A 26,345-nucleotide genomic window follows, 5' to 3' on the forward strand; every position below is an offset into this window, starting at 1 on the left:
AGAAGCAGAAAAAAATTTTGCCTATGTTCAGTGATGTGAGGACCAAATAACTGAAGTATTTCAGATTGCAAAACTGTGTGAAAGAAAATTGTGATGTTATAGGAGAGAAATGTGTCTGCATAGATGTTTGTGCTCTTGGGTTTAGTGATTCTGCAAAGAAAGAAGGTTGGAGATGCCATTATGAAAGTCTACTGAATGTGGAGAATGAACGAATGGGAGGAGGAGGCGAGTCTGCCAAATGTTGACTAAATTGACAACACCTTAGTAGATAACGCAATTAAGGATATGAAGACAGGGAAAGCCCCTAGCCCTTCAGAAATCACAGCAGAGGGGCTTAAAATATCTCACAGTGTAGGTTATGGTCTAGTCACCCGTATTGTAAATCAGGTGATACATGAAGGAGTCATATCCAATGACTGGTGTAGCAGCACCATATTCAAACTGCTACAAAGATAAAGGTGATGCTTTAAATAGAAATAACTACAGAGGTATCAAATTATTGGATCGGTTGATGAAAGTTACAGAGAGGGTCATAGCCTAACTAATTAGGGAGAGAGTTAGCCTAGATGAGATGCAGTTTGGTTTTGTGCCAGGCAGAAGCACCAGTAATGCTATAGTTCTGGTAAGGCAACTGCAGGGGAAATACCTAGCCAAAGATAAACCACTGTATTTGATTTTTGTTGACTGGAAGATTGTTTTCAAATTTTAGCTGACCAATTAGGTTGTAGTATTGACTTTGACCTCACCCCACTACACATAGGGATATTGCGATTAGGTTTCAGTCAATAAGTAACAAATAATAACATCGCACCAAGGTTTCACCTATTTTTTCTTTCATTAATGTACTTGTGTATTAATTTTCCCCTGACATGTCCAATTTCGGTTATTTCTGCCAACTCTTTTCATAATGCTATATCTATCAAATAGTGGTTAGCCTCTAACGTCTGACCCTTGTAACATGGACCAAACCATTAAATCCACCATATAACATACTACCTTCACTATTTTTCTCTGAATAATTGAAACACGATGTAAAACCACAGCCTACGGATATATCTCCTGAGAGTGACTTTATTTACTTACCACAGGATGGAATATCAAGGATTATAACAACACCTTAAAATGAAGTTCTTATCTTTCCTTACCAAGTCTATTACATTGCATTATATTTTATTTTTGCCTATTTTATTCTATCTTATCTTATTTTACCCTACTCTATTATTCTAACTGAATTTCCCACATGTTAGTTCCCTAACATTTGTACTCTCTGAAGAAGCCTTGAGGCTCAACCATTATCCAATCTCTGTCCAATGTTTGTTCATTCCTGTATATCACTGATGTGATGAGGATGACTTGGAAGACTCTGGGGCCTCATGGTAGAAATGGCCATAAGGGATTTTTAACTGTACACTCATCTATTATTATTCATTCATTTCTATATATATGTGTCTGTTTACTTACTTATTGGCTGATCTCATTCGTTTACTTGTATCACTTAAACACATCTTTGTTATCATTTAATAGACATAATTGAATGTTTACTGGCTGATGTTTGTCAATTTTATATCTTCTCCATTTCCTTATTTGCCTTATAAATCCTGGATAAATTTCCATTCTACCCCCATCCACACCCAATATTCAACTGTAATATTGCCATGCACTTGGTTAAAAATACGTAGGTACACATCCAGTAGTATATTAGTATATTGGATATTTAATATCCCTTAGATGGTTTATTAACCTCTAACTCGTAGACATACATATATATATATATATATATATATATATATATATATATATATATATATATATATATATATATATATATATATATATATATATATATATATACATATATATACATATACATATACATATACATATACATACAGATAGATGTTTCACCCATGGTAGTAGTGAATATATTCTTAAGGTCAACTTTTAGTCACTCATGAGCTCTTCTAGCCATCATTGGTAATTCACTTCTGAGCCAAGCTGAATGAAGTACTTTTAGGCACAAAATGTTCCAGCCCTAATTGACATTTTGAAGTAAAAGAATGAAATTTGGTTCATCGGGAAAAAAATTAGCTCAAAATATTTGATGTAAAAAAATGATAGAGTAAGGTGAAAAATTGGCTTTCAATCAAAATATCTCAATTATTTTAAAAGAAATGTATAAATTAATTGGCTTTAAAAGAATGTGCTCATTGAGATAAATTTTTTGGTGAGAACCTCATTAAAAAATTTTAGCTACAAAAGTGTTTTCACAGCAATTCTATATTCAAGTTTGTTTTATTTTCTGCAAAAATATCACCTCACTTGGTACCTCAAAGTTTGTCTCTCAAATATATCATTCACCCATGGCAGTCAGCATTTCTAGGATTCATCACAAATTCAGTTATTTTCAATTTAAGTTGATATTTTGGAATTTGAAATTTCTTTGTATTAAGCAGGTGTATGGATCTTGGGAAGTCATCTGGGAGCGAGAGGTGGAGTTACCGTGATGGTTCAGAAAAATCTGGATCTTGCAATACAGATGATCTTCCTGGATCCGGAAGGTAAGTCACTGGTTCTGGACGTGAAAGACAGTGAAGGACATACTTTCAGGCTAGTTGCTGTCTATGCATCATCATAATGGACATCATGACCATGATGTTTATGATGATGACGATGCTCATGATGATGATGATGATGATGATGATGGTGGTTATCATAGTGATGGTGGTGATGTTGATGATTAGTTTATAATCATGAAGCTGATGATAATGATGATGATGGGTAAAAGTTTTATTGTTTTATTTCTGTAAATTTTCACAAATATTATTTTTGAAAATTTAAGTCAAAAAAAGAAACTTTTACAAAACTATGATTAAAAAATAAATAAATACCTTTCTCCGCCATGATTTCAACATGTATTTTTGCTCTGCAAATGAAAATAAAATAATTAGGAAAAACATTGTTAAGGTATTAAATACATCATTTGTTTTCAAAGTAAATTCTCTCTCTCTCTCTCTCTCATATAATTACAGTTAAGAGAGAGATCAGAACAACTGGGCAGGACTCAGACAGGAATCCATCTCCCCCCTTTACCATTCAGATTCCTCAGCCAAATGCAATGCTTATCTATTCACATTGTTTTGAATCGATGCCATTATCTTTCCTCCACTAAGTTTCATTTCATTAGTATCATTGTTGTTGCCATCATCATCATCATCATCACCAAATATTTTGACACTGCTTAGGTATGAAAATGTATTCACCTTGACAACATCATTTAGTGTAACCAATGCTATGTCGGCATTCTCTCTTTTCATAACAAGGAACACATCCTGTTGTCAAAATTAAAACAATTTCTTTACCAGCCATCTTTAAATAAATATAGGAAATAGCTTTTCTCGTTAATTGTTGAAAATCAAATAAATATAAATGTGTGACTCCTTGGCGATACTCTACCCTAATTCATCTCCTTACTCGACCATCCCATCTATGCCCTGGTCCCCTTTCTTTGCAAGTATACCAAGGCACTTTCCACCATCCTTCTCCTGATCTTGCTGTCTCCTAATCTCTCTCTCTCTCTCTCTCTCTCTCCCCCTTGCTCTCTGTTCTGGCTGAGTAATTATGTATCTCTTCTATAGCAACAAACCTACCTCTGCCCTCATTCTTGATCACTCTCTCTCCCTCCTTACCTCTGGTTAGGTAACCACGTATCTCCTTCACAGCAGCACACCTCTTGTTAACTCCCACTCTCTCTCCAGTTAACTGTTTCTGCCCTCATTCTTGTTAACTCTCACTCTCTTTGACAGAAAGATGTAGAGCTTGTGGAACTTAGAACAAGACAGTGGCACACATTGTGACAGAATGCCCTAAGTTGGCACAGGAAGAATATAAGAAATGGAGGCCCGACCCGGTTGTAAAAGTTTTACACTGGAAACTGTGTCAGAAATGGGGATTTGAAGCTGGAAACACAGGGTACAATCAAATAGACAAGAAATTAGAAAGCAATAGACCAGACATAATGATTATAGATAAGGAAAAGTGAAGTTGCTCACTGACTGACCCACCATGCCTCTTTGATTCCAGGATCATAAAGAGGAAGAAAAAAACAAATATAATCCCCTAAAATTTAAAATAGAAAGTATTTAGAGTATGCAAATAGTAAAGGTATTGCCTATAACAATTGGTGAGTTGGGAACTGTAAGTCAAAGTATAGACAAATGGCCGAAGGAGATTGGAATGGAATGCCCAGTTGAGCTCTTACAGGAAGTTTGCCTTTTGGAGAGAGCAAGGATTAGCAGGAGGATTCTAAGCACTTGCAAGACTGCTGAAAACTTGTGGATACTTAAGGTTACAGTTAGTAACCCGCTATTCACATAATTCCTACCAGGAATAAGACCAAAATAATAATAATATGATCAGGTAAGCGCAATAAGGAAGAAAGGATGGATAACAGTATTAGGGTTCGATGAGATTAGGAAGAGAGTGGCAATCAAGAACACAGGGAGCAATGCAGAAGTAAATATAAAGTTGACGATGCTGCACTTAATGAGAGTAGCGAGGAGAAGGTATAATGTCTTAAGCTGTTAGTGTAGAGATGGACTAAATAATGAAGGCAAAGAATGATCGAAGACATTAATAGTATTTTTGAGGGAAAACACGGATTCAGAAAAATGGATAGAAATTTGCTCAGTGCATGGACTCTTAATTCGAATAAAATGCTGAAAGAAATCAAGACAAATAATATAACCAGAACAAATATATTGATAAAAGCCTGCATTATCTATGTAGGAAATAATGTAGGCCTCGAACCAAACCATAAATGTGGGAATGAAGGAAACGAAGCTTGGTGGAAAAGAAGAATAAAACAATCAATGAACAAACTATGAAAACATATCAATATTTTGGAAAGAAAGAAGAAAAGATGAAATCAATAGAGAGGAGAAATATCAGGAACTAGAACGTAGATAAAGGATAAAGAGAAAGGGACTAAATGTAGTTCTTGAAGAGCTGAAACAAAGATTGCAGGCTAAAGCGACAAAGATTAAGAGATATGACTAAAACATTGAACAATATAAAATCAACAGTTTGTTCCAACAAGACCAGAAAAGGGTTTATTAGCAACTGAATGGAAAGGTTAACAGCAGTGAGAGACCAAGCACTGAAGAAAGTAAAAGGTTTTTGAATAATGGAAGAAAGTATAACAAAGATGCTATATGGTTGAAGGAATTAAGGTTGGAAAACTATGAAGTGAAAAAGGGCAATATTAGAATAATGACTGAAATGGTAACTGAATGGACAACAAAGATCCCAAACTGGAAATGCCCAGGAGCGGATAGGGTAGAAGGATATTAGCTGAAAAATTTCCCTTCACCCCACAGACCAAAAGTCCTCCAGAACAGACAAGTCAGTTCATCTTCGTGATACCAAGAAATCTCCCCTAGGATCTCGTTGCACTTTCCAACCACTAATCCTCTATAAATAGCCAAAGTGAAACATCCATCGATCCTTTTGTCCGACTGGTAGAGGACAGTGAGCATCTGATGACCTTCTAGGTGCCCAGTCTTCATCTATTCTTTACTGAGGACTGCAGCTCTGTCAAAGAGACAAGTTGTGAAAATACATGCCTCACAAATGGAGCGCACATTGCAGGTGATGCAACCTGAGCATGTGTCTGTGCATCAAAAAACACAGCATGCTTAATCCTCCACTCAAAGGGAGCTGGCAGCAGGATGACTGCCTGACCATTGGAATGCATACTTTCCACAAGAAGATGAACAAGAGATGCTCCAACTTGATCAAACAATAACTGGGGTGAGGCATGATGGTCAGATTGTAAATAATGATGGAGGCAATGTAGGCATTCACCGTCTCTACCTAACATTTCAAGGGCAGTTTCCTCTCTGCCCACTTCTGGGTAAGACTGGCCACCCTGTTTGTCACTTTGTCCCAGTTCATATCTTTGGGATTAAACCAGATCCTGAGCTGTTTAAGTGGTCCAGCAGTCTGGCATTAGATGGTGCCATCTGATGGCATCAACCTGCCTCTCCAGGTGCCCATTTGCAAGCCCACCAACTCCTCAGTGTTAATTTTCGCACCTACAACCAATTCATATTCCTCTACAATGGAGCTGACCGTCTCCACTTTGGAGGCATCAGATACCATGATGATGATGATGTCCACACATGTTAACATTGCCATTCTATGTCCCAGTTTGAAAGGGATGCCCCTCAGTTGTTCCAACTTTTGCAGCAGCAGCTTGAGAGCCAGCACATACAGAAGGAGGGACAGTGGGCAGCCCTGTTGGACTGAGCATGTGATGCTAAATGGTTCCAATAAATGGTCATTTATTTTGACCATCCAGCAGGTGCTGCTGTGCATTGCAGTGATTCAGCCTCTGAAAATGGATCCAAAACCAGCTGCTTTAATGACAGATTACAAGTAGCAATGGTTGACTCTATCGAATGCTATTGATGGATCCAAACTGATTAGCCCCCCCCCCCAAATCCAGCTTTAGTCCTAATGCTCTCTATGATGTATCACATAAGGTGAAGGTTGTCATGGATAGACCTATTCAGGATTGCACACATTGGTGATTCCTCAACAAGATTACCAACAAGCACCAACCTTTTTGCTAACACGTTGGCCAAAATTTCCTAGTACATCCCCACTGTCAGCTTCTTTCTTCAGCAGTGTCACCACACCCTGACTAACAGCACTAGGAATTCTCACATTCTGTTGCCAGTTGTGGTAAACATCTGCCAAGAGGTTGACAAACAAATCTAGCATGACGATTAGCAACTTGTGTAATTGTCCATCACCTCTCATATTTCAGTGGCCATTACTGGCTTTTTGCTGAACCTTGTGTCTGCTGCTGAGAGCTGCAGCAGATTACCTAAATATGAACTAAAGTCTGCTACCATCACTGACTCATCGTCCTCCCCAAACAGCTGCACAAAGTGCAGCTGAAGAGCTGTGCACATCTGCTCAGAACCATGTAGCATGTGCCCATCTTGATACGTCAAAGACCCACTCATGGTTTTTTACCATGATGCGTTTCCATCATTTGAGCCTATCGGACAGCTTTAGTTCCCTCACGTCTTAGTACACAGGCCTTAGTTCTGACAATGCAACCTTAAATGATCAAGAATCGTTCTTGCCACTAACACATCAATCATGATTGTTATCTCTAGTTAACTAACTAGTTCTCCCTCTCACCTATTTTCTTCTATTGCTGTTATGGGAGAATCCTGTACACCCCCCACGTGACTGATAGAGGACTAACAGATTTCAATAAATAAAGAACTGTGTGAACTGTCCGTAGCAGTTGACAGTGTTGGTTGACTGTATAGGTTACTGTGTTAGTGTGATGTGTGTTGGTTTACTATCTTACCTACATCCATCTAGTACAAAGTATGTTCTGTGTGAACATAATAATTCTGCTATAGATTATTTCTAGATAACCATATCCAAATAATTATTCTTACACCCAACATGTACACACGTCATAACACTAACTCTTTGTTAAATGCTATCAATTCTGCTCTAATTGTCCTCTTCAGGGCTATTCACCAACAGCTGCTGATGATTACCCCTATCAAGTGCCACTTAATTAGTTTGTGTATCTGGTCCCTGTAAGTATTTGTGTGTCAGAAGGGATGCATTCAACTTCCAGTAACCGGCTCCCCGTCTATGAGTGCTATCTAAATCAACTGTGCAGGTCACAAATTTGTGGTCTATGTAGCTGACCAATATGAATTGTGAAGACTCTACACTATCCTTATCCGCTAACCTAACAAATACTCTCTCTACATACGATCTGGATGACCCATTTTGGTTGTTCCATGCCCACACTGCACATCAGGGAAATCCAGTCGATACCTGTCAGAAAGCTGGAAGTTTCTGAGCAGGTTTTTGAGACTTTTACACCCACTTCTACTATGTACAAGATTTTCTGCACATCCAAAATACTATTCCAGTCCTCCACTAGTACTAAAGTGTGAGACGTTCCCAGAAATGTTTCTAGAAGCCTAAAGAAATCTGGCTGTCCAGCCCTTGTCAGGGTATACACAGCCACCACTCTAAAAGCACCACATTCACTGCCAATCACATCAAGCACCACCAGCCTACTCTCTGGGTCCAAGAAGACTTCCCTTGCTTTGAGATCTAAGGATTTCAGAATAACACTGCTACACCGTTGCCTACTCCCGATAAATAACATGACGAGAATACCTTGTAGTCTTTGAAAATGGATGCTAGAGCATGTTTACCAGAAATTCTTGTCTCACTAATTGCTGCCATGTCTAAAGTAAGGGACCTGAGATTGTTGAGCAGGTAACCCTGCTTCCAAGCCGAATCCAGGCCCTGAATATTTACATACCCAACTCTAAGTGTAGTCTTTTAACTTAGAGGAAAGAAAATGGAATTGTATACCTTGGTCTCCAGGAATGACTGTTGACACAGGGAGTGGGGAAGGGTTTTTCTAGGAAGTTGTTTTTTGGGTACTTTACTAAACCCTCCAATGTCCTGGGGGGATTTGTTTCAGATCAAGTTATGCATCCATATCTGTTTGGATTAACATCCTGTCCAATGAAGTTTTCAGGAGGAGTTCAGCAAAACCTTCTCCATTTGTTACAATGTTTTTGTTATTAATTACTTTCTCAATCAATTCAATGTTGCTCTTCTGAACAACAAAGAAGTTGATAAAAGAAGTGTGTACCTGTGCGTGTGACTGTCAGTCATTTTGTTTTTCAAGTGTTTCTCTTTGCTTTTGTGTTGTTTGGAGTTGTGAATGTTTTTGTAAAAATGGGTTGTCTTGTGATGAAGGTGTTGATGTTGGTGTTCAGTTGTTCTTTAATTGGTCTTGTGATGGATTTTGTTTTTTACCATAATGTCTTAAGGCAATGGTTCCCAAACCTTTTTCTCTGAGCTGCATTTTTAGAATGAAAATTTGCTCACACCTCACCAAATTTTATGTGATAAAAAGTACATTTAAAAATAAAAAACATGACTAATAATGCATTAAATCTCTATTTATAACACAAACAGCTTATAATTTGATTAAAGTACAAAAATTTAATGTAAGGTATGAGCTTATTTTTGATGCGTAGTCACCGTTATATTTGGTTTAATTTGAGATAAACAAACTCTCTCCTTCAAACAAAGAAGCCTTTCCATTCTTTTTGGTCTTTGATATTTGTTGGAACTGTAGAAGAATGGATAATACTTTTGAAGAGACACATCGATATTGTTTCTGATTGTATATACAAAAAGATGCTTATATGATAAATCTAACAATTAAAATGTACATGTATATTAATTTAGTATTACTATTTTAATGATAATAATAATATGGCTTTTCTTCTGAGTCCATCTACCTATGGTGAAGCATAAAATTAGTTTGCACAAGGCTTGTGCTCAATGTCTGTTTTGCAAACCTGATATGCCCACCCCCTCCCCCAACACTACCACTTTAATTCATACATTAACATGTTCACCTGGTGACTCATACACTTCTTGTGCTGTTTGAGTCAATACATATTTTGAGTTTACTCTCATACAGGTACCCAGATGAGTGTCGTATACAGTTAAAGGTACCTCATATATAAATATTTAGATATGTAATACTCAAACTGCCCTATGTAACCACCATATTCTCATACTCAACTGTTGACTCTTACTCTAGATGTTGGATAAGTTGGGGGAAAATCGTGATTCATTGTAATTCCCTGAGTAAAATATGTACCAAAGCCTTATGCTAGCTGGCAAGCATTTTCGTAGATCTTCTTTGTTGTAGGTGATGACAAAATTTCCACAACCACCTTCCTGTCACCACTCCCAAGTACTCAATCTCAAGGTCGCAAGCATCAATGTTGGCACAATGAAAAGGAGTGGCAGATTATTGCAATGTTGCATCGATGCCATGTTGATGTGTGTAGTGTGCAAGAAGTAAGATGGAGGGAATCCTCAGCTAGATTCCTAAGGGGTAAGGAACAAAGATTAAAATTCTTCTGGGTTGGTAGAAAGAATGGAGTGGGTGGTGTAGGCATACTGTTAGCAAACATGTGGGTAGATAAGCTTACTGAGGTAGTTAGAGTATGTGATAGGGTAATAAGCTGAGACTTATTATAATTAATTAAGTTACAATTATCTCTACCTGTGCTCCTCAGTCTAGACTGACTGATGAGCAGAAGGACTGATTCTATGAGATCCTTTTGAAGACCACCTCAACAACAAATGACAGAGACTTCGTTATTGTAGCTGGTGACTTCAATGGACATGTTGAACAGCAACCCCCTGGATTCCAGGGAGTGCAGGGGGGGGGGGGCTATGGTTTTGAACCTATAAATGAGGAGGAAAAAAGACTGCTGGAGTTCTGTGATGCAAATGATCTCATGATCTGCAACACTAACTTCAAAAAACCAGGCAGCCACCTAATCACTTATCAGTCTGGTGAGCACATAAGCCAGATTGACTACCTCTTCACCAGGCAACAAAATAGATGGATGCTTAAAAATGCAAAGTCTTTCACAGGTGAAGAATGTACAACCTGACATAGGTTACTAGTTAGTGACTTCAGAATTAGAGGTAGAAAGCCTCAGAGAAATGAACCAATCTGAAAAAGAAGACTATGGAAGCTCAAAGACCCAGCAAACAGACAAAAATTTAGAGATTTGCTAATGGAAGCTTCTGGCGAAAGTGAAGAAGAGTTGGGGACATACAGTTTAGAGGACAATTGGAAGATCCTGTGGGACAATCTACTGAGGGCTACACAGGGAATCTGTGGCTAATGCAGAGTCTCAGCCAGACCAAGGGTGACATGATGGTGGAACAAGGAAATAGACAGAACTATAAAAGCAAAGAGACAAGCCTGAAAGGACTGGGAAAATGGTGGAAGCAGAGAATTACATCAGGTAGCCAAAAGAGCAGCTGGGCGTCAGGTTTACGTTGCGAAAAATGTAGCAGAAGGTAAGAGATCAGCAAATGTTATAGAAGGTGAGGTGTTCAGAATTGCAAAGAGATGTGGTGGGTGAGAAATGTGCGCGAATGGATAATGGTATGCTTGCAGTCAGTGACTCTGAGAAGAAAGACGCATGGAAGGGTCAGTATGAAAGGGTTAGTAAATGTGGGAAATGAATGGGTGAATAGGGGTTTACCAAATATTGAGCCAGTTGAGGGACCAACCATCACAGTTGATAGCAGCATAATAGATAAGGCAATTAAGGAGAGGAAGACAGGGAAAGCCCCTGGGTGGTCCATCGGAAATCACTGTCGAGATTATTAAAATCTGTGGTGGCATATGATACAGCTTAGTCACCTGTATAGTTAATCAGGCTATTCAGGTGGGGGGGCACCATCCCCAACGACTGGTGTAGTAGCGTTATAGGTAGCTGCTATAAGGGTTATAGGTGATGCCTTAGATAGAAACAACTACAGAGATATTAAAGTGATAGACCAAGTCATGAAAGGTACTGAGAGGGTTGTATTTCATGTGATTAGAAATAGAATTAAACTAGATGAGATGCAGTTTGGTTTTGTAGCTGAGAAGAGTACCACAGAAGCCATCTTCCTAGTGAGACAGCTGCAAGGAAAGTAGTTGGCCAAAAGTAAGCCATCGACCTGGAGAAAGCTTTTAACAAAGTTCCTTGGTCTGTTACATGGTAGTCTGTAAGGAAGTTAGGAGCAGAGGAGTGGCTTGTTAGAGCTGTCCAAACCATGTACAGTCAGGAAGGTGAGAGTCAGCTATGAATAATACAGAGATGAATTTTGCGTTCAGAAAGGGGTTCACCAGGGCTCAGTTCTCAGCCCACTCTTATTCATTATAGTCCTTCAGGCCATCACAGCGGAATTCAAAACTGGGCACCAGTGGGAACTGCTATATGCTAAGGACCTTACACTTATTGCAGAATCTTTAGCAGAATTGGAGAAGAAATTCCAGGTATGGAAACAGGACCTGGAGTCAAAGGGCCTTAAGGTTAACCTAGCAAATACCAAAGTTGTTGTTAGTAAGAAAGAAGACAAAACTTTCCTTCCGTCATGTAAATGGTGCCGCTCCATAAGTAGGAAAGGAGTTGGAAGAAATTCCTTGTACTGTATCCAGTGTAAACTGTGGGCAGTGGAATCACAGGTAGATTAAGAGATAAAATTGTCTTTGTATGTGACAGATGTGCAGGAACAATAAGCACTAAGAGCACACGGGACTTAGATTCTCTCAAAAACCCAGGAGGTTCTCTTGAGGTTGTAGATAGTTTCTGTTACCTAGGTGACCAAATTAGCAATGGTGGAGGATGCTCTGAAAATATTGTTTCTAGAATAAGAATTGAGTGGGTGAAGTTCAGAGAACTATTACCTCTGTTAGCAACAAAAAGGACCCTCTCTCTCAAAGTGAAAAGTAGACTATATGGTGCTTGTGTGCGAATGGCTATACTCCATGGCAGTGAGACATGGGCTCTGAATACAGAAGACGTGTAGACTGGAGAGAAATTAAGGTGGTATGCACCGTTGGATGTGCAACAACAGTGCACATGTACGGCAAAGTGCAAATGTATTGAGAGAAAAGTTGGACATATCAAATGTAGTATGCAAGAGAGAAGACTACTTTGGTTTAGACATGTGATGTGCATGAATGAGGACAGAGAAAATGACAATGGACTGATATTTGTGGCGATATGAGGTTCTTGAGAAGACTCACCCACATCAGTGAAAGAGAGTTCTAGAAGTGCTGTGTATCCCACCCACACTTAACAAGATAACTTCTCACACATTCTACCACAACAAACCAAACTACAACTCTACACCTCTTCTCTTCCTCACATTTCCACTTCATGCACTATGCTTACCTCCCACTCCCCAATCTTGTCCTCTTGGACCTGTCTCACTGTATCATTGCTAATCACTAGCCCTCAACCTGTGTGTCCCACCCACACATAGAAAACTTTTCGCACACCCTACCCCAACAAGCCAATCTCAATCTCTAGATCTCTTCCTCACATTTCCTCTTTCATACACCATGCCTGCCTCTCACTCCCCAATCCTGTCTTCATGGCCCTGTTTTTCTGTATATTGCTATCCAGAAACCCTTCCCCCAGTCTATATATATATACCCAGATTTTCAACACTCCCTTCCCCTACTCTCTAATCATGCTTCTTTGGCAATGTCCTGCCACTTATATTATATGAATTTTGAACCTTAAGGGTATGCCCTGGCACTTGCCATCATCTATATCTCTCTCTCTGCCTTTACTCAACCATCCCATTTACATTCTGATCCCCATCCCACGTGAGTATGCCCAGCAGTTTGCCACCATCTCTATCCTGCTGTCTCCCACTCTCTCTCTCTCTCCTTTTCCTGCATTTCCCTCTGGTTGAGCAACCATGTATTTCCTCTATGGCAGTGCACCTGTTTCTCTCTTCATTCCTGATCCCCCCACCCTACCCAGCAAGAAACCTGTTTCTCTCTCTCTCTCACACTATAACCATTCATCATCCAACACAAGATCACCTCCTCCAATGTCCCCTCCTCTCTCAAAAGAGATTTCTTTTTTCTTTGTCTTGCAGGTTACTTGGTGACCCTGTCAGTGTAGGTGCCACTTAAATGTACCCAGTCCACACTGTAAAGTGGTTGGCATTTGGAAGGGCGTCCAGCTGTAAAAACCTTGCCAAAACTGACCTCGCCTGTGCTTATGCCACGTAAAAAGCACTAAGTCCATTCTGCTGAGTGGTTGGCATTTGGAAGGGCATCCAGCTATAAAACTCCAGCCAAAACAGTCACAGAAGTCTGGTGCAGGCTTCTGTCTGGCCGGCTCCTGTCAAACCGTTCTACCCATGCCAGCATGGAAGGCAGATGTTAAATGATGATGGTGATAATGAGTCCAGTGGTACACTCTTATGTTTTATTTTTAAGATGTGATCACTTGAAATGTTTGCCAATTCTATCTCCTCATCTAATGTTAGATCTAAACAACTTGAATTTGCAAAAGAATCTCTAACCCACTCGAATTTCTCTCTAGACAACAATGGAACGTAATCAAAGTTTTTCTAAAAGTATTGCAAGATGTTCCTATATATGGGCATACAATTTCCTACTCATTTTAAAACTTTTCACAGATGGAAACATTTCCAGATTATGTTTTTATCAAACTTCCTAGCCAGAGTTGAAGTTTTTTTAATCTTCTCAGTTTATCTGTAGCTGTGAGGATATTCTCATTGCGGGCTTGCATATGGGAATTGAGCATGTTTAATCTGGAAAGGATATCAGCCAAATATGCCAGTTTTGTACACCAGTCATTCTCACTGAGCTGGTGAGACAATGGGTTCCCTTCTTGTTTTAAAAATGCTTTTAATTTGTTCTTCAGTTTCAGCACCCAATTTCAAACTTTACCCTGAGACAGCCAGATAACATCCATGTGTAGAAGTAGGCAGTGGTGTTCTGATTCTATGTCTTTGCAAAGTTGAGCAAATAATCTTGCCTTTAGTGGTTTCACTTTGTTGGAGTTTACAATGTGCACAGTTTGATCCAAAATCAATTTCAATCATCCACAAGAGTCTTGGAGACTAATGCCTCTCATCATCATCATCATCATCATCATTTCACATCTATTTCCCATGCTGGCATGGGTCGGACGGTTTGACTGAGGTCTAGGAAGCCAGGAGGCTGCACCAGGTTCCAATCTGATCTGGCAATGTTGCTACAGCTGGATGCCCTTCCTAATGCCAACCACTCCAAAAGTGTAGTGGGAGTTTTTTATGTGCCACTGGCATGGGAGCCAGTCAGGCGGAACTGGCATTGGCCACGTTTAGATGATGCTTTTTATGTGCCACTAGCACAGGATCCAGTCAGGGTGGGTGGAGGTGGCAGGCATTGACCACATTCAGATGGTGCTTTTTATGTACCACCAGCATGGGTAGCCCATCAGGCAGCTCTGGCAGCGACCCACAAATAAATGGTACTTATTGCGTGCCACCAGCGCTGGTTACGGCTACAACAACAATTTCCATTTGATTGTGATTTGATTTGATTTATGAAATGTCGCCCAACAATTCAAAGGTACTTTTTAAATGGGCTGATTATGCAACACTGATATAGGCTACAGCTGTGATCTCACTTTACCAGTTGGGTCTTTTCAATCACATCATATCTCCAAAGGTCGCAGTCTCTTGTCATTGCCTCTACGAGGCCCAACATTCGATGGTCATGTTTCACCCCCTCATCCCATGTCTTCCTAGGTCTCCCTCTTCCACGAATTTTTCCACTGTGAAGGAGTGACACTTCTTCACACAGCTCTTCTCATCCATCCATAGTACAAGACCATACCAGCATAGGTGTCTCTCTCTTGCACACCACATCCAATGCTTCTTATGCTCAGCATTTCTCTCAGAGCACTTACACTCCGTTGTGTATGCACACTGACATTACACAGCCAGCGGATCATGCCAGCTTCAATTCTTTCGAGCCTACACATGTCTTCAGCAGTCACAGCCCATGTTTCACTGCCATGAAGCATAGCAGTTCGCACGCATGCATCATAAAATCTACCTTTCACTCTGATTGAGAGGACCTTTGTCACCATTAGGGGTAGATGTTTTCTAAACTTTGCCCAGGCTATTCTTATTCTAGTGGTAACATTCTCAGAGCATCCACCCCAACTACTAACTTGATCACCCAGGTAGCTAAAGCTATCAACTACTTCTAGCTTCTCCCCCTGGCATGTGATGGAATCAGTTTTCTGAGCATCTGTGGTGTTTATTGCCCCTCTTCAACTGCCACACACAAAAGTTATCTTCCTAGTAACCCTAACCCTAACCCTTTTGATGTGATGTCAATGAGGACTTTGCTTTTGTGAGGCTTAATTCAGAGGAAAGAGGCAGATGTGAGGGAGTAGTTTTGTTCGCACCTTGAAGAGTTGGTAGTAACAGTGGAGAACTTCATGCTTTCTCTACCGAAAGGCAAAAGGCTTTGAAGTAATTCATATTTCCACACACAAAACACTTTGGCTTTTTCCCTTTGTATATAAATGGGCATCTGTTCACATTCCCCAAAAGAGACAAAATTCAGGAATGGAATTTATTTCCACCGGAGAAACTAGCATCTGGAATTCCAATCCTGTTGAGTTGTGGGGTGGACTTCACCTCCACAATCTCCCCATGCTCCTCTAAAATGGCTAAAACTCTCACTAGATCCCAGTGAACCAGCATGTTCTTGACTTAATTTCAAGTCAATCTTTACCTTTGTAATGGGAAAACCTCACAAAAGCCTGGGATGTGCAAGTTATAGCTGCCATTCTTCCTGCTTCTTGCTCACTGTTATCTGAATATAGCAGCTACTCTCCCATCTTGCTTACCTTTGAATATGTGTAGCACCAAGGGCCACACATCTTTGCAGCATTCTTCAGTCTCTGCCAGAGTAGGAAATTTAAGTTTCCTCTCCTCGCGAGAATCACATTTATATACAATTGCTTGTCGTTTATAAGGGTTTTACTCCTCCTCACTAAGGCATATACCACCTGGTCACAGAATGTCACTTTTGTATCGCAGTGCTTTATTTTGCAAATCTTGGACTGAAAGAACTGTCTAATGGCTAACTTCTTTCAAAAGGGATATGGCTTTGTAGTGGTTCATTATGTTATTACTGCTGCTGCTGCTGCTGTCATCGTTGTAGTTGCTGTTGTTGTTGTTTCCGTTCTTTGTGCTGCTGCTGTTCACATTGTTGCTATTGCTGATGTTGTTGTCATTGCTCTTGTCGTTTTCACTGTCTTGCACCTGTTACTGTCATCACAGCAAAAGAAGACGTTATATTTCTCTTTCTCAAGAATTTCACTTCAGCCATGGCTGAATTCAGAGCTACAACTGAGTCAACAAAACGCTACTCACTGTGGATTATTAGGATTTTTGCTGTAATCCGGCATTTTTTTAAATTGGGGGGAAAAAAAAATGAAATTTTGTCTTCATGAAAATGCAAAACAATTCTTACACATCCAAAAAGGAGCTGCAATTACACGAATTGTTACCACCATGATCCAGACAATGCAAACAAAATACTTGTTAAATAAAATTTTGAAAGAATGGTGGTGGTGGTGGTGGTGATGATAAGGAGGAGTAAAAGACGAAAAAAGGAAAGAAAGATAGAAAGCAGGAAAGAAAGGAAGAAATAGAGCAAAAGAAAAAACATTTTAAAAAATCCGTGCATCATGTTACGGCCCCACCCAAAAAAGACAAAGGTAAAGAAAGAAAACTGAGAAAATGAATGGCTGTCAGAAGAAGATGACGTAACGTAGAAATGTATTGACCAGCAAACATTATAGAGTAACCTTTAACTAAAGCGGCCTCAATTAATAGGAAACTAATTTGAGAATTATGGATAAATAACTGCCACCTTTTCGATTACAAATTATTCCGATTTCACTACGAAAAAAAAAAAGAGCATTTCAAACTTTACGGCAATCCTTCAGAGATGTTTTCAGGAAAGTGAAACTACTTGTTCGGTAAGTTCCGTAAAACATTCTCATTTCTTCACTTTGTTTTTCAGCTTACACATAGAACCCTCAGTGCAAACCCACCCAACCATCCACCCATACATGCACATAAACAGAAGTGAATCATGAAAGCATAAAACATGTATATTTGTGTGTGTGATGTGGGGTGTGACCGTGTTTTCCAGTCTTCAGCCGGAAAAAAAAGAAAGACATTCAACAAATAAATTTTATACGCAAATTGCCAAACAAATAGTTTCACTTAACGGAGACCTTCTCTGAAGGATTGCAAAGTTTATATTTCTTTTTCCTACCCCATATTTACGTATGTATACACGTATTGGATCTTTCCCTTTTGAACGGCAGATGTCAACACAATTTCTAGTTAACTAAACACTTTTAAACTTCGTATACTGGTAGAATGTGTTTATGAAACATCATTTTTTCTTGGCTTTATTGAGTAAATTCTATAGTTTGTAAGATATTTCCACTTTAAAATCGAGCATTTCGGCAATTTTAACCAATCGCTGGAGTCCATTTCGGGTGAAAACATTCTGTGCTGTATGAATATGTCCCTCCTTTAAGAAACAGATTGGGTTTATTTACATTTGCGAAGAAATAAAAGATACCCTTCCCCTAACTCTAATTAACCCTAACCCTAAAACAGATTGAAATGCAATAGATCGATACTAGAGTTATAATTATGGGTGACATTTTCATTTGACACCGCTAGAAACAATCCCATTTTCCGTAGCGGTGTCGTATGAAAATGTCACCCATAATTATAACCCTTGTATCGATCTATTGCATTTCAATCTGTTTTAGGGTTAGGGTTAGGGATGGGGGAAGGGTATCTTTTAGAGTCATTAGTAGAAGAATACAACAAACGATTCAGTGATTTTCAAAAGCATAACATCACTCTGCAACTTGCTTTTCAGCCTCACTTAGTCGATGTACCAAAGGCTCCTGAAGAATTACAAATGGAGCTTATTGAAATGTCTGAAGATAATATCCTGACATCTCAGTTTGACAATAGGGATGATCCCATTGAAATTTTGAAACATGCATGCCGACTGATTTCCTGCTTTTCAACAACATACTGTTGCGAATCCACATTCTCGTACTTGACGCAAATCAAGAATTCACTGAGAACACAGTTGACAGACGAGCATTTAGAGGACCAATTGATACTAAGAACCACTCTGTTAGAACCTGATATCAAAATGCTTTCTCAAAAAAGCAAACTTAAGTCATTAATTTGAATAAAATTAGTTTGAATAAAGAAAACGCCTAAAGGAAATATTTCAAAATTTCAGATTATTATTCATTTACTTATTTAAAAAAAAAGGGTAACAAAAAAATAGAATGCGAGTAATGCAACAGGAGGGTGGGGAAATGACCTTGGAAAATTCACTAAATCCGAGTTTTTCACTCTTAACTTTTAGGAAAATAGGTTTTTACAGTGAAATTTTATAGAAATACATTCCAAACCCCATACGTTACGATTATAAAGAAATTTGTGAGGGAAATCTTTTCTAAGATGGTGGGCAGAGGACTTCGGACAATTCCCAAGATCCAAGTTTTTCTCTCATAACTGTACATATATATATCTATATATATAAAACTCTAGTTGTGTGAGTGTCTGTCCCCTTCGATTTAGATTCCTAACTCCTCCCACATTTTGCGGTGCAGTTTAACCAAATTCGGGTATCTTATAGTCGTGATTCATATCAAGCCCGTCTGGGTATTAGCGCGCGTCAACGATGAGTCTACGATTTTAAAAATAATTTAACATCATTTTTTATTCCATTTTAATGCATAATTTGTCGTGTGTCGATGGCGGCGGAGTTGGCATCCACGCTCACAGCTGCACCTGTTTGCTTCTCCCCCTTCCCTCCCTCGTGAAGCTGTGGGGAAGGGAGTGTAAAGAAATCAACGTCGTAATGCGTTGTCAAGGAGACCAGCGTTCTTTTAGAACAACGACTTCATGGCTTGAATACACCAAAACAGAAATGGCTAAGAAAGCCCGAATTGGCATTTATAAGGGAAGTAACTCTCTAAAAATGTTTATATAGTTATTTCCCTTACAAACCCGAGCAACGCCGGGCGATACTGCCAGTATATATATATAATAGTTATCGCCATACTAATATGGCATTCTTATAAAAATAAGAATAAAGCTGTCCGCTTATTAGCTCCATGAGGCCATCGCCTTAAGTTAGCTATTTGATACACAAACTGTATCCATATAACCTTCGAACAAGGGAGGTCAGTCACTCCACACTACTTGACCGGCAGCTACAGATGCGTTTCGGGGTATTGCCCCTTTTCAATGCAGCGTAGCCAGACCAGTAGGTGTCGCTTCTGACAATCTCTGTTCGAAGGTTTTATTTACCTAGCTTCGGTGGAATACATCCACTTGTTTTCAATAATAGAAATATTAAAATTACTAAGTTTTCCAAACGCTGCCGTTGTTCTCTTTTAGAGAGACTTAGTAATTTTAATATTTCTATTATTGAAAACAAGTGGATGTATTCCACCGAAGCTAGGTAAATAAAACCTTCGAACAGAGATTGTCAGAAGCGACACCTACTGGTCTGGCTACGCTGCATTGAAAAGGGGCAATACCCCGAAACGCATCTGTAGCTGCCGGTCAAGTAGTGTGGAGCGACTGACCTCCCTTGTTCGAAGGTTATATGGATACAGTTTGTGTATCAAATAGCTAACTTAAGGCGATGGCCTCATGGAGCTAATAAGCGGACAGCTTTATTCTTATTTTTATAAGAATGCCATATTAGTATGGCGATAACTATTATTTTCCGGAAACGCTGCCGTTGTTCTCTTTTAGAGAGACTTAGTAATTTTAATATTTCTATTATATATATATATATATATATATATATATATATGTATACAAAATAAGAAAATGGAGAAATACATCGAAATCAAATATCAATTACCAGATAATTCTCAATCACATAATTTATTAAACCACCACATAAGAAACTATAAGGTTAAACATAATAATGTAGGGTAAAACAGTGTACATGAAGGAATGTGCATAAAAGAGTAATGTTATACAATAAGTAGAATACGTATAATAGAAAATAAATATAAGTACACATAAATATAAATATAAATATAGACTACATCTTACAGCTGTTTCGGCCATGTAGATAAGCATGTCTCATTTAACTTATATTAGCCATTTATGGTAGGTCAATAAGTCGTTATAAATGAGACATTTACAAAAATATCCTAAGGACTCTTCGGAGATTACAAATCAGATTACATACATACTTATATAGGTGTGGGTACATACCCATAATAAAACATATACATATACATGAGTGCATATACTCATACTCCTATATATATAGATATACATATACATAATGATAATATATATATGTGTGTGTGTGTATTATATATGTGTATATATATATGTATATATATATATAATATAAATATATAAGTATATATATATATAATATATATATATATATATATAATATAAATATATAGGTATATATATGTGTGTGTGTGTGTATATATATATCTATATAAATATATATATACTAACAGTATCGCCCGGCGTTGCTCGGGTTTGTAAGGGAAATAACTATATAAGCATTTTTAGAGAGTTATAGCCAAAAAATAGCAAAAACTGCATTAAAAATGGAAAAAATATGAAGGTAAATTTTTTTTTAAATCGTTGACTCATCGTAGACATTTTTAGAGAGTTACTTCCCTTATATAATAGCGAAAAAATGCATTAAATGGAAAAAAAACGATGGTAAATTTTTTTTAAATCGTAGACTCATGTAGACGCTTTCTTAGCCATTTCTGTTTTGGTGTCTTCAAGCCATGAAGTCGTTGTTCTAAAAGAACACTGGTCTCCTTGACAACGCATTACGACGTTGATTTCCTTACACTCCCTTCCCCACAGGTGCAGGTGTGAGCGTGGACGCCAACTCCGCCGCCATCGACACACGAAAAATTATGCATTAAATGGAATAAAAAATGATGTTAAATTATTTTTAAAATCGTAGACTCATCGTAGACGCGCGCTAATATTCAGACGGGCTCGATATGAATCACGACTATAAGCTACCCGAATTTGGTTAAACTGTACCGCAAAATGTGGGAGTAGTTAGGAATCTAAATCGAAGGGGACAGACACTCACACAACTACAGTTTTATATATATAGATATACGTAGCGCAGTAGTGGTGAGATATGACAGCAAAGAAAAGCATACATTCACTCTCTGCATGCAATTAGACTCGGAAAGTTCGTGAGGAACCCATTGACCCAATTTGCTGACTTTTCCGATAGCACACAGGTGTCAATGAATGGTTGAATGACCAAATCCAAGCTTCTCTGCTAGTTCCTCAACAGTTACGGTGAGTGGATTTGGTAGACGGAAACTGAAAGAAGCCTGTCGTATATATGTATATATATATATAAGTGTGTGTGTATATGTTTGTGTGTCTGTGTTTGTCCCCCTAGCATTGCTTGACAACCGATGCTGGTGTGTTTACGTCCCCGTCACTTAGCGGTTCGGCAAAAGAGACCAATAGAATAAGTACTGGGCTTACAAAGAATAAGTCCCGGGGTCGATTTGCTCGACTAAAGGCAGTGCTCCAGCATGGCCGCAGTCAAATGACTGAAACAAGTAAAAGAGTAAAAGAGAGTAATATATATATTATCATCATCATCATCATTATTTAATACCCGCTTTCCGTGCTAGCACGGGTTGGACGGTTCAACTGGGATCTGGGAAGCCAGAAGGCGGCACCAGGCTCCAGTCTGATCTGGCAGTGTTTCTACAGATGGATGCTCTTCCTAACGCCAACCACTCCGTGAGTGTAGTGGGTGCTTTTTACGTGCCACTGGTACAGGTGCCAGGCGAGGCTATATATATAATATATATACATACATACATACATATATATATCATCATCATCATCATCGTTTAGCGTCCGTTTTCCATGCTAGCATGGGTTGGACGGGTCAACTGGGGTCTGTGAAGCTGGAAGGCTTCGTCAGGCCCAGTCAGATCTGGCAGTGTTTCTACGGCTGGATGCCCTTCCTAACGCCAACCACTCCGCGAGTGTAGTGGGTGTTTTTTACGTGCCACCTGCACAGGTGCCAGAAGGAGCTGGCGAACGGCCACGAACGGATGGTGCTTTTACATGTCACCGGCACGGGGCCAGGCGATACTGGCAACGGACACGAACGGATGGTGCTTTTACGTGCCACCGACACGGGGCCAGACAGAGCTGGCAAACGGCCACGAACGGACGGTGCTTTTACGTGTCACCGGCACGGGGGCCAGCCGAGGCTGGCAACGGATGCGAACGGATGGTGCTTTTACGTGCCACCGACACGGTTGCCAGACAGAGCTGGCAAACGGCCACGAGCGGACGGTGCTTTTACGTGTCACTGGCACGGGGGCCAGCCGAGGCTGGCAACGGACACGGACGGATGGTGCTTTTACGTGCCACCGACACGGGGCCAGACAGAGCTGGCAAACGGCCACGAACGGATGGTGCTTTTACGTGCCACCGACACGGGGCCAGACAGAGCTGGCCAACGGCCACGAACGGACGGTGCTTTTACATGTCACCGGCACGGGGCCAGGCGAGGCTGGCAACGAACACGAACGGATGGTGCTTTTACGTGCCACAGACACGGGGCCAGGCAGAGCTGGCAAACGGCCATGAGCGAATGGTGCTTTTACGTATCACCGGCACGGGTGCCAGACGAGGCTGACAGCGGACACGAACAGATGGGTCACTTAACTCCTGCTTTCTGATATATGATTTGATTTTGATTGTTCTCACTGGTCTTGCCGGGTCTTCTCACGCACAGCATACTTCCATAGGTCTCGGTCTCTGGTCATTTCCTTGGTGAGACCTAGAGTTCGAAGGTCGTGCTTCACCACCTCAACCCAGGTTTTCCTGGGTCTACCTCTTCCACAGGTCCCCTCAACTGCCAGGGTGTGGCACTTTTTCACACACCTATCTTCATCCATTCTCACCACATGTCCATACCAGCGCAATCGTCTGTCTTGCACACAACATCTGATTCCTCTTAGGTCCAACTTTTCTCTCAAGGTACTTACACTGACATTACACATCCAACGGAGCATACTAGCTTCATTTCTCGCGAGCTTACGCATGTCCTCAGCAGTCACGGCCCATGTTTCACTGCCATGTAGCATGGCTGTTCGTACACATGCATCATACAGTCTGCCTTTTACTCTGAGCGAGAGGCCTTTAGTCACCAACAGAGGTAAGAGCTCCCTAAACTTTGCCCAGGCTATTCTTACTCTAGCCGTTACACTTTCAGCACACCCACCCCCACTACTGACTTGGTCACCAAGATAACGGAAGCTATCAACCACTTCTAGTTTTTCCCCCTGGAAAGTGACGGAAGTTGTTTTCTGCTGATTTTCAGAGGTTAATGCTCCCGAGCATCTGCCACATACAAAAACCATCTTCCTAGTTAGCCTTCCTATGACATTGCTGCACCTCTTATGTGTCCATAGCTTACACTTGGTGCATCTTATAGAGTTTCTACTACTACACCTTTTCTACAGATCGAGCAGGGCCATCTACCTGAAGGCGTTTGTGATTTGTCTACCTTCCTACTTATTACGACTTTGGTTTTAGCTAGGTTGACTCTAAGGCCCTTCGATTCTAAAGCACCAACCGAACGTGGAAGTTGCCAGCCTCCCCTGGCCCCTGTGCCAGTGGCAGGTAAAAAGCACCCACTACACTCACGGAGTGGTTGGTGTGAGGAAGGGCATCCAGCTGTAGAAACACTGCCAGATCAGACTGGAACTTAGTACAGCCTCCAGGCTTCCCAGACCCCGGTCAAACTGTCCAACTCATGCTAGCATGGAAAACGGACGTGAAACGATGATGATATATATATATATATAGGGTATTGCATCTAGAAAGTTCCCCTCCGAGGCACAAGTCCAGGTTGTTTATAGAAGACCAGCAATCGCCCATGCATACCAGCCTCCGCTCTCCTTGCCACTGATGTTACCCAAGAGAAAGGCAAAAGCCAACACAGCTTGATACATATCGTGACTCATTTCTACAGCTGAGTGAACTGGAACAACATGAAATAATGTGTCTTGCTCAAGAACATAACACACACCCAGGTCTGGGAATCGAACTCACTACCTCATGATTGTGAGCGTAATGCTCTAACCACTGAACCACAAACCTTCACATACATCTATTTCTACCATATAAAGTTTACTCTATGCTTTGAATCACTGTTCACTCATCTTAGAATGCTTTTAATATACATTTTGTTTCATGTACTTTCATCTGTCTTACAGTTCTATAGTAGCAACTCTTTCCATGAAACTTTTGGGGAAACATGGTCACCCAACACTTTGCTTCTGCTCTCAGCTTCCATCTTGAGAGAGGGTAAAAAGATTCAAGCGAGGTTATTGCCAGTATCACTTGACTGGCCCCCGTGCCGGTGGCACGTAAAAAGCACCCACTACACTCTCGGAGTGGTAGGCGTTAGGAAGGGCATCCAGCAGTAGAAACTCTGCCAAATCAAGATTGGAGCCTGGTGCAGCCATCTGGTTTGCCAGCCCTCAGTCAAAATCGTCCAACCCATGCTAGCATGGAAAGCGGACGTTAAACGAATATGACAATACCTCCTCTTTTGTTATGGTAAAAGTCAATGTTATCCCTGAATGTTGCTGAAATAAAAACCATTATTCTAAAATACAACAAATCCCACCTAAAGTCAACTGCATTATGTGGAAACTATAAATACAAAATAGTTAAGGAGGAAGGGAGCACTAACAATTTGAATGTTTCTACCATTACTAAATATCACCAATGAAAAGCCAACAAATGTGCTGAGCCAATGACGGGTCTCTACATAGTTGCTTCATTTACTAGAAAGAGCAACCAAATTAAAATAATATACACAAAACATCTAGATAAAGAATACCCATTGGCCCAGCTTAATGACTCTGGATCAAAGGTTTGCAGGATCAAGATTGACTTAGGGGCTACCCAACAACCGCAACACCCCAAGTGTGCTGACAAATTACACACTAAAGCGAGATTGTTTCTAAATCTACACAAACAAGACAATGTTATTACCTTCTTGAATTTCTTCTTCAACTCAGCTGGTGTTTCTGAACGAGGCTGTAAACCAGTATTTGGACGGTAGACGTGGTACATCCTCTCTTTCTTCTTCACTGATGTTGGCATAACAGCAAGCACAGCAGTCTTTTTATATATATATATATATATATTTAGTATGTGACCTCGTCTGTATCACTAGCGATTTTTTTCCCCTGTCTTCCCTTCTCGGGATCTTTCCTTCTCCTATGTTTCCGACGAAGAGCTCCGCTCGAAACGTCAAACCCTCCTTCTTCCCTTCTTTCCTGAGCGTCCAATAATACTTTATTTGTTCCACGTCCTTGCGTTGTTGTTTTTTTGTTTTTGTTTTCTTGTTTGGATTAACTTTATATATATATATATATATATATATATATAGATAGATAGATATGTATATATATGTATATATATATATAATATATATATATATATAGATATATATATATATATATATATATATATATATATATATATAGTTAATCCAAACAAGAAAACACAAAACAACAAAAAAACACATCAACGCGAGGACGTGGAACAAATAAAGTATTATTGGACGCTCATATATATATAATATAGGCGCAGGAGTGGCTGTGTGGTAAGTAGCTTGCTTATGAACTACATGGTTCCGGGTTCAGTCCCACTGCGTGGCATCTTGGGCAAATGTCTTCTACTATAGCCTAGGGCTGACCAAAGCCTTGTGAGTGGATTTGGTA

The 26,345-nt window shown here is 39.9% G+C and overlaps 2 protein-coding genes across 2 annotated transcripts in view; one reads left to right on the top strand and one right to left on the bottom strand.

Annotated features, from left to right (window-relative positions):
• LOC115209664 (protein mono-ADP-ribosyltransferase PARP14-like) overlaps positions 1–26,345 on the top strand; it is a 730,077-nt gene that overhangs the window by 619,162 nt on the left and 84,570 nt on the right. The window lies entirely within an intron of this gene.
• LOC115209694 (protein mono-ADP-ribosyltransferase PARP14-like) overlaps positions 1–26,345 on the bottom strand; it is a 146,526-nt gene that overhangs the window by 116,142 nt on the left and 4,039 nt on the right. The window contains exon 2 of the mRNA XM_029778183.2: positions 2,889–2,923. Coding sequence (XP_029634043.1) covers positions 2,889–2,901 — 13 coding nt within the window. The 5' untranslated portion in view covers positions 2,902–2,923. The remainder of the gene's footprint in view (positions 1–2,888; positions 2,924–26,345) is intronic.

Source organism: Octopus sinensis, linkage group LG1 (assembly GCF_006345805.1).
Source record: "Octopus sinensis linkage group LG1, ASM634580v1, whole genome shotgun sequence".
NCBI classification, from domain to species: domain Eukaryota; kingdom Metazoa; phylum Mollusca; class Cephalopoda; order Octopoda; family Octopodidae; genus Octopus; species Octopus sinensis.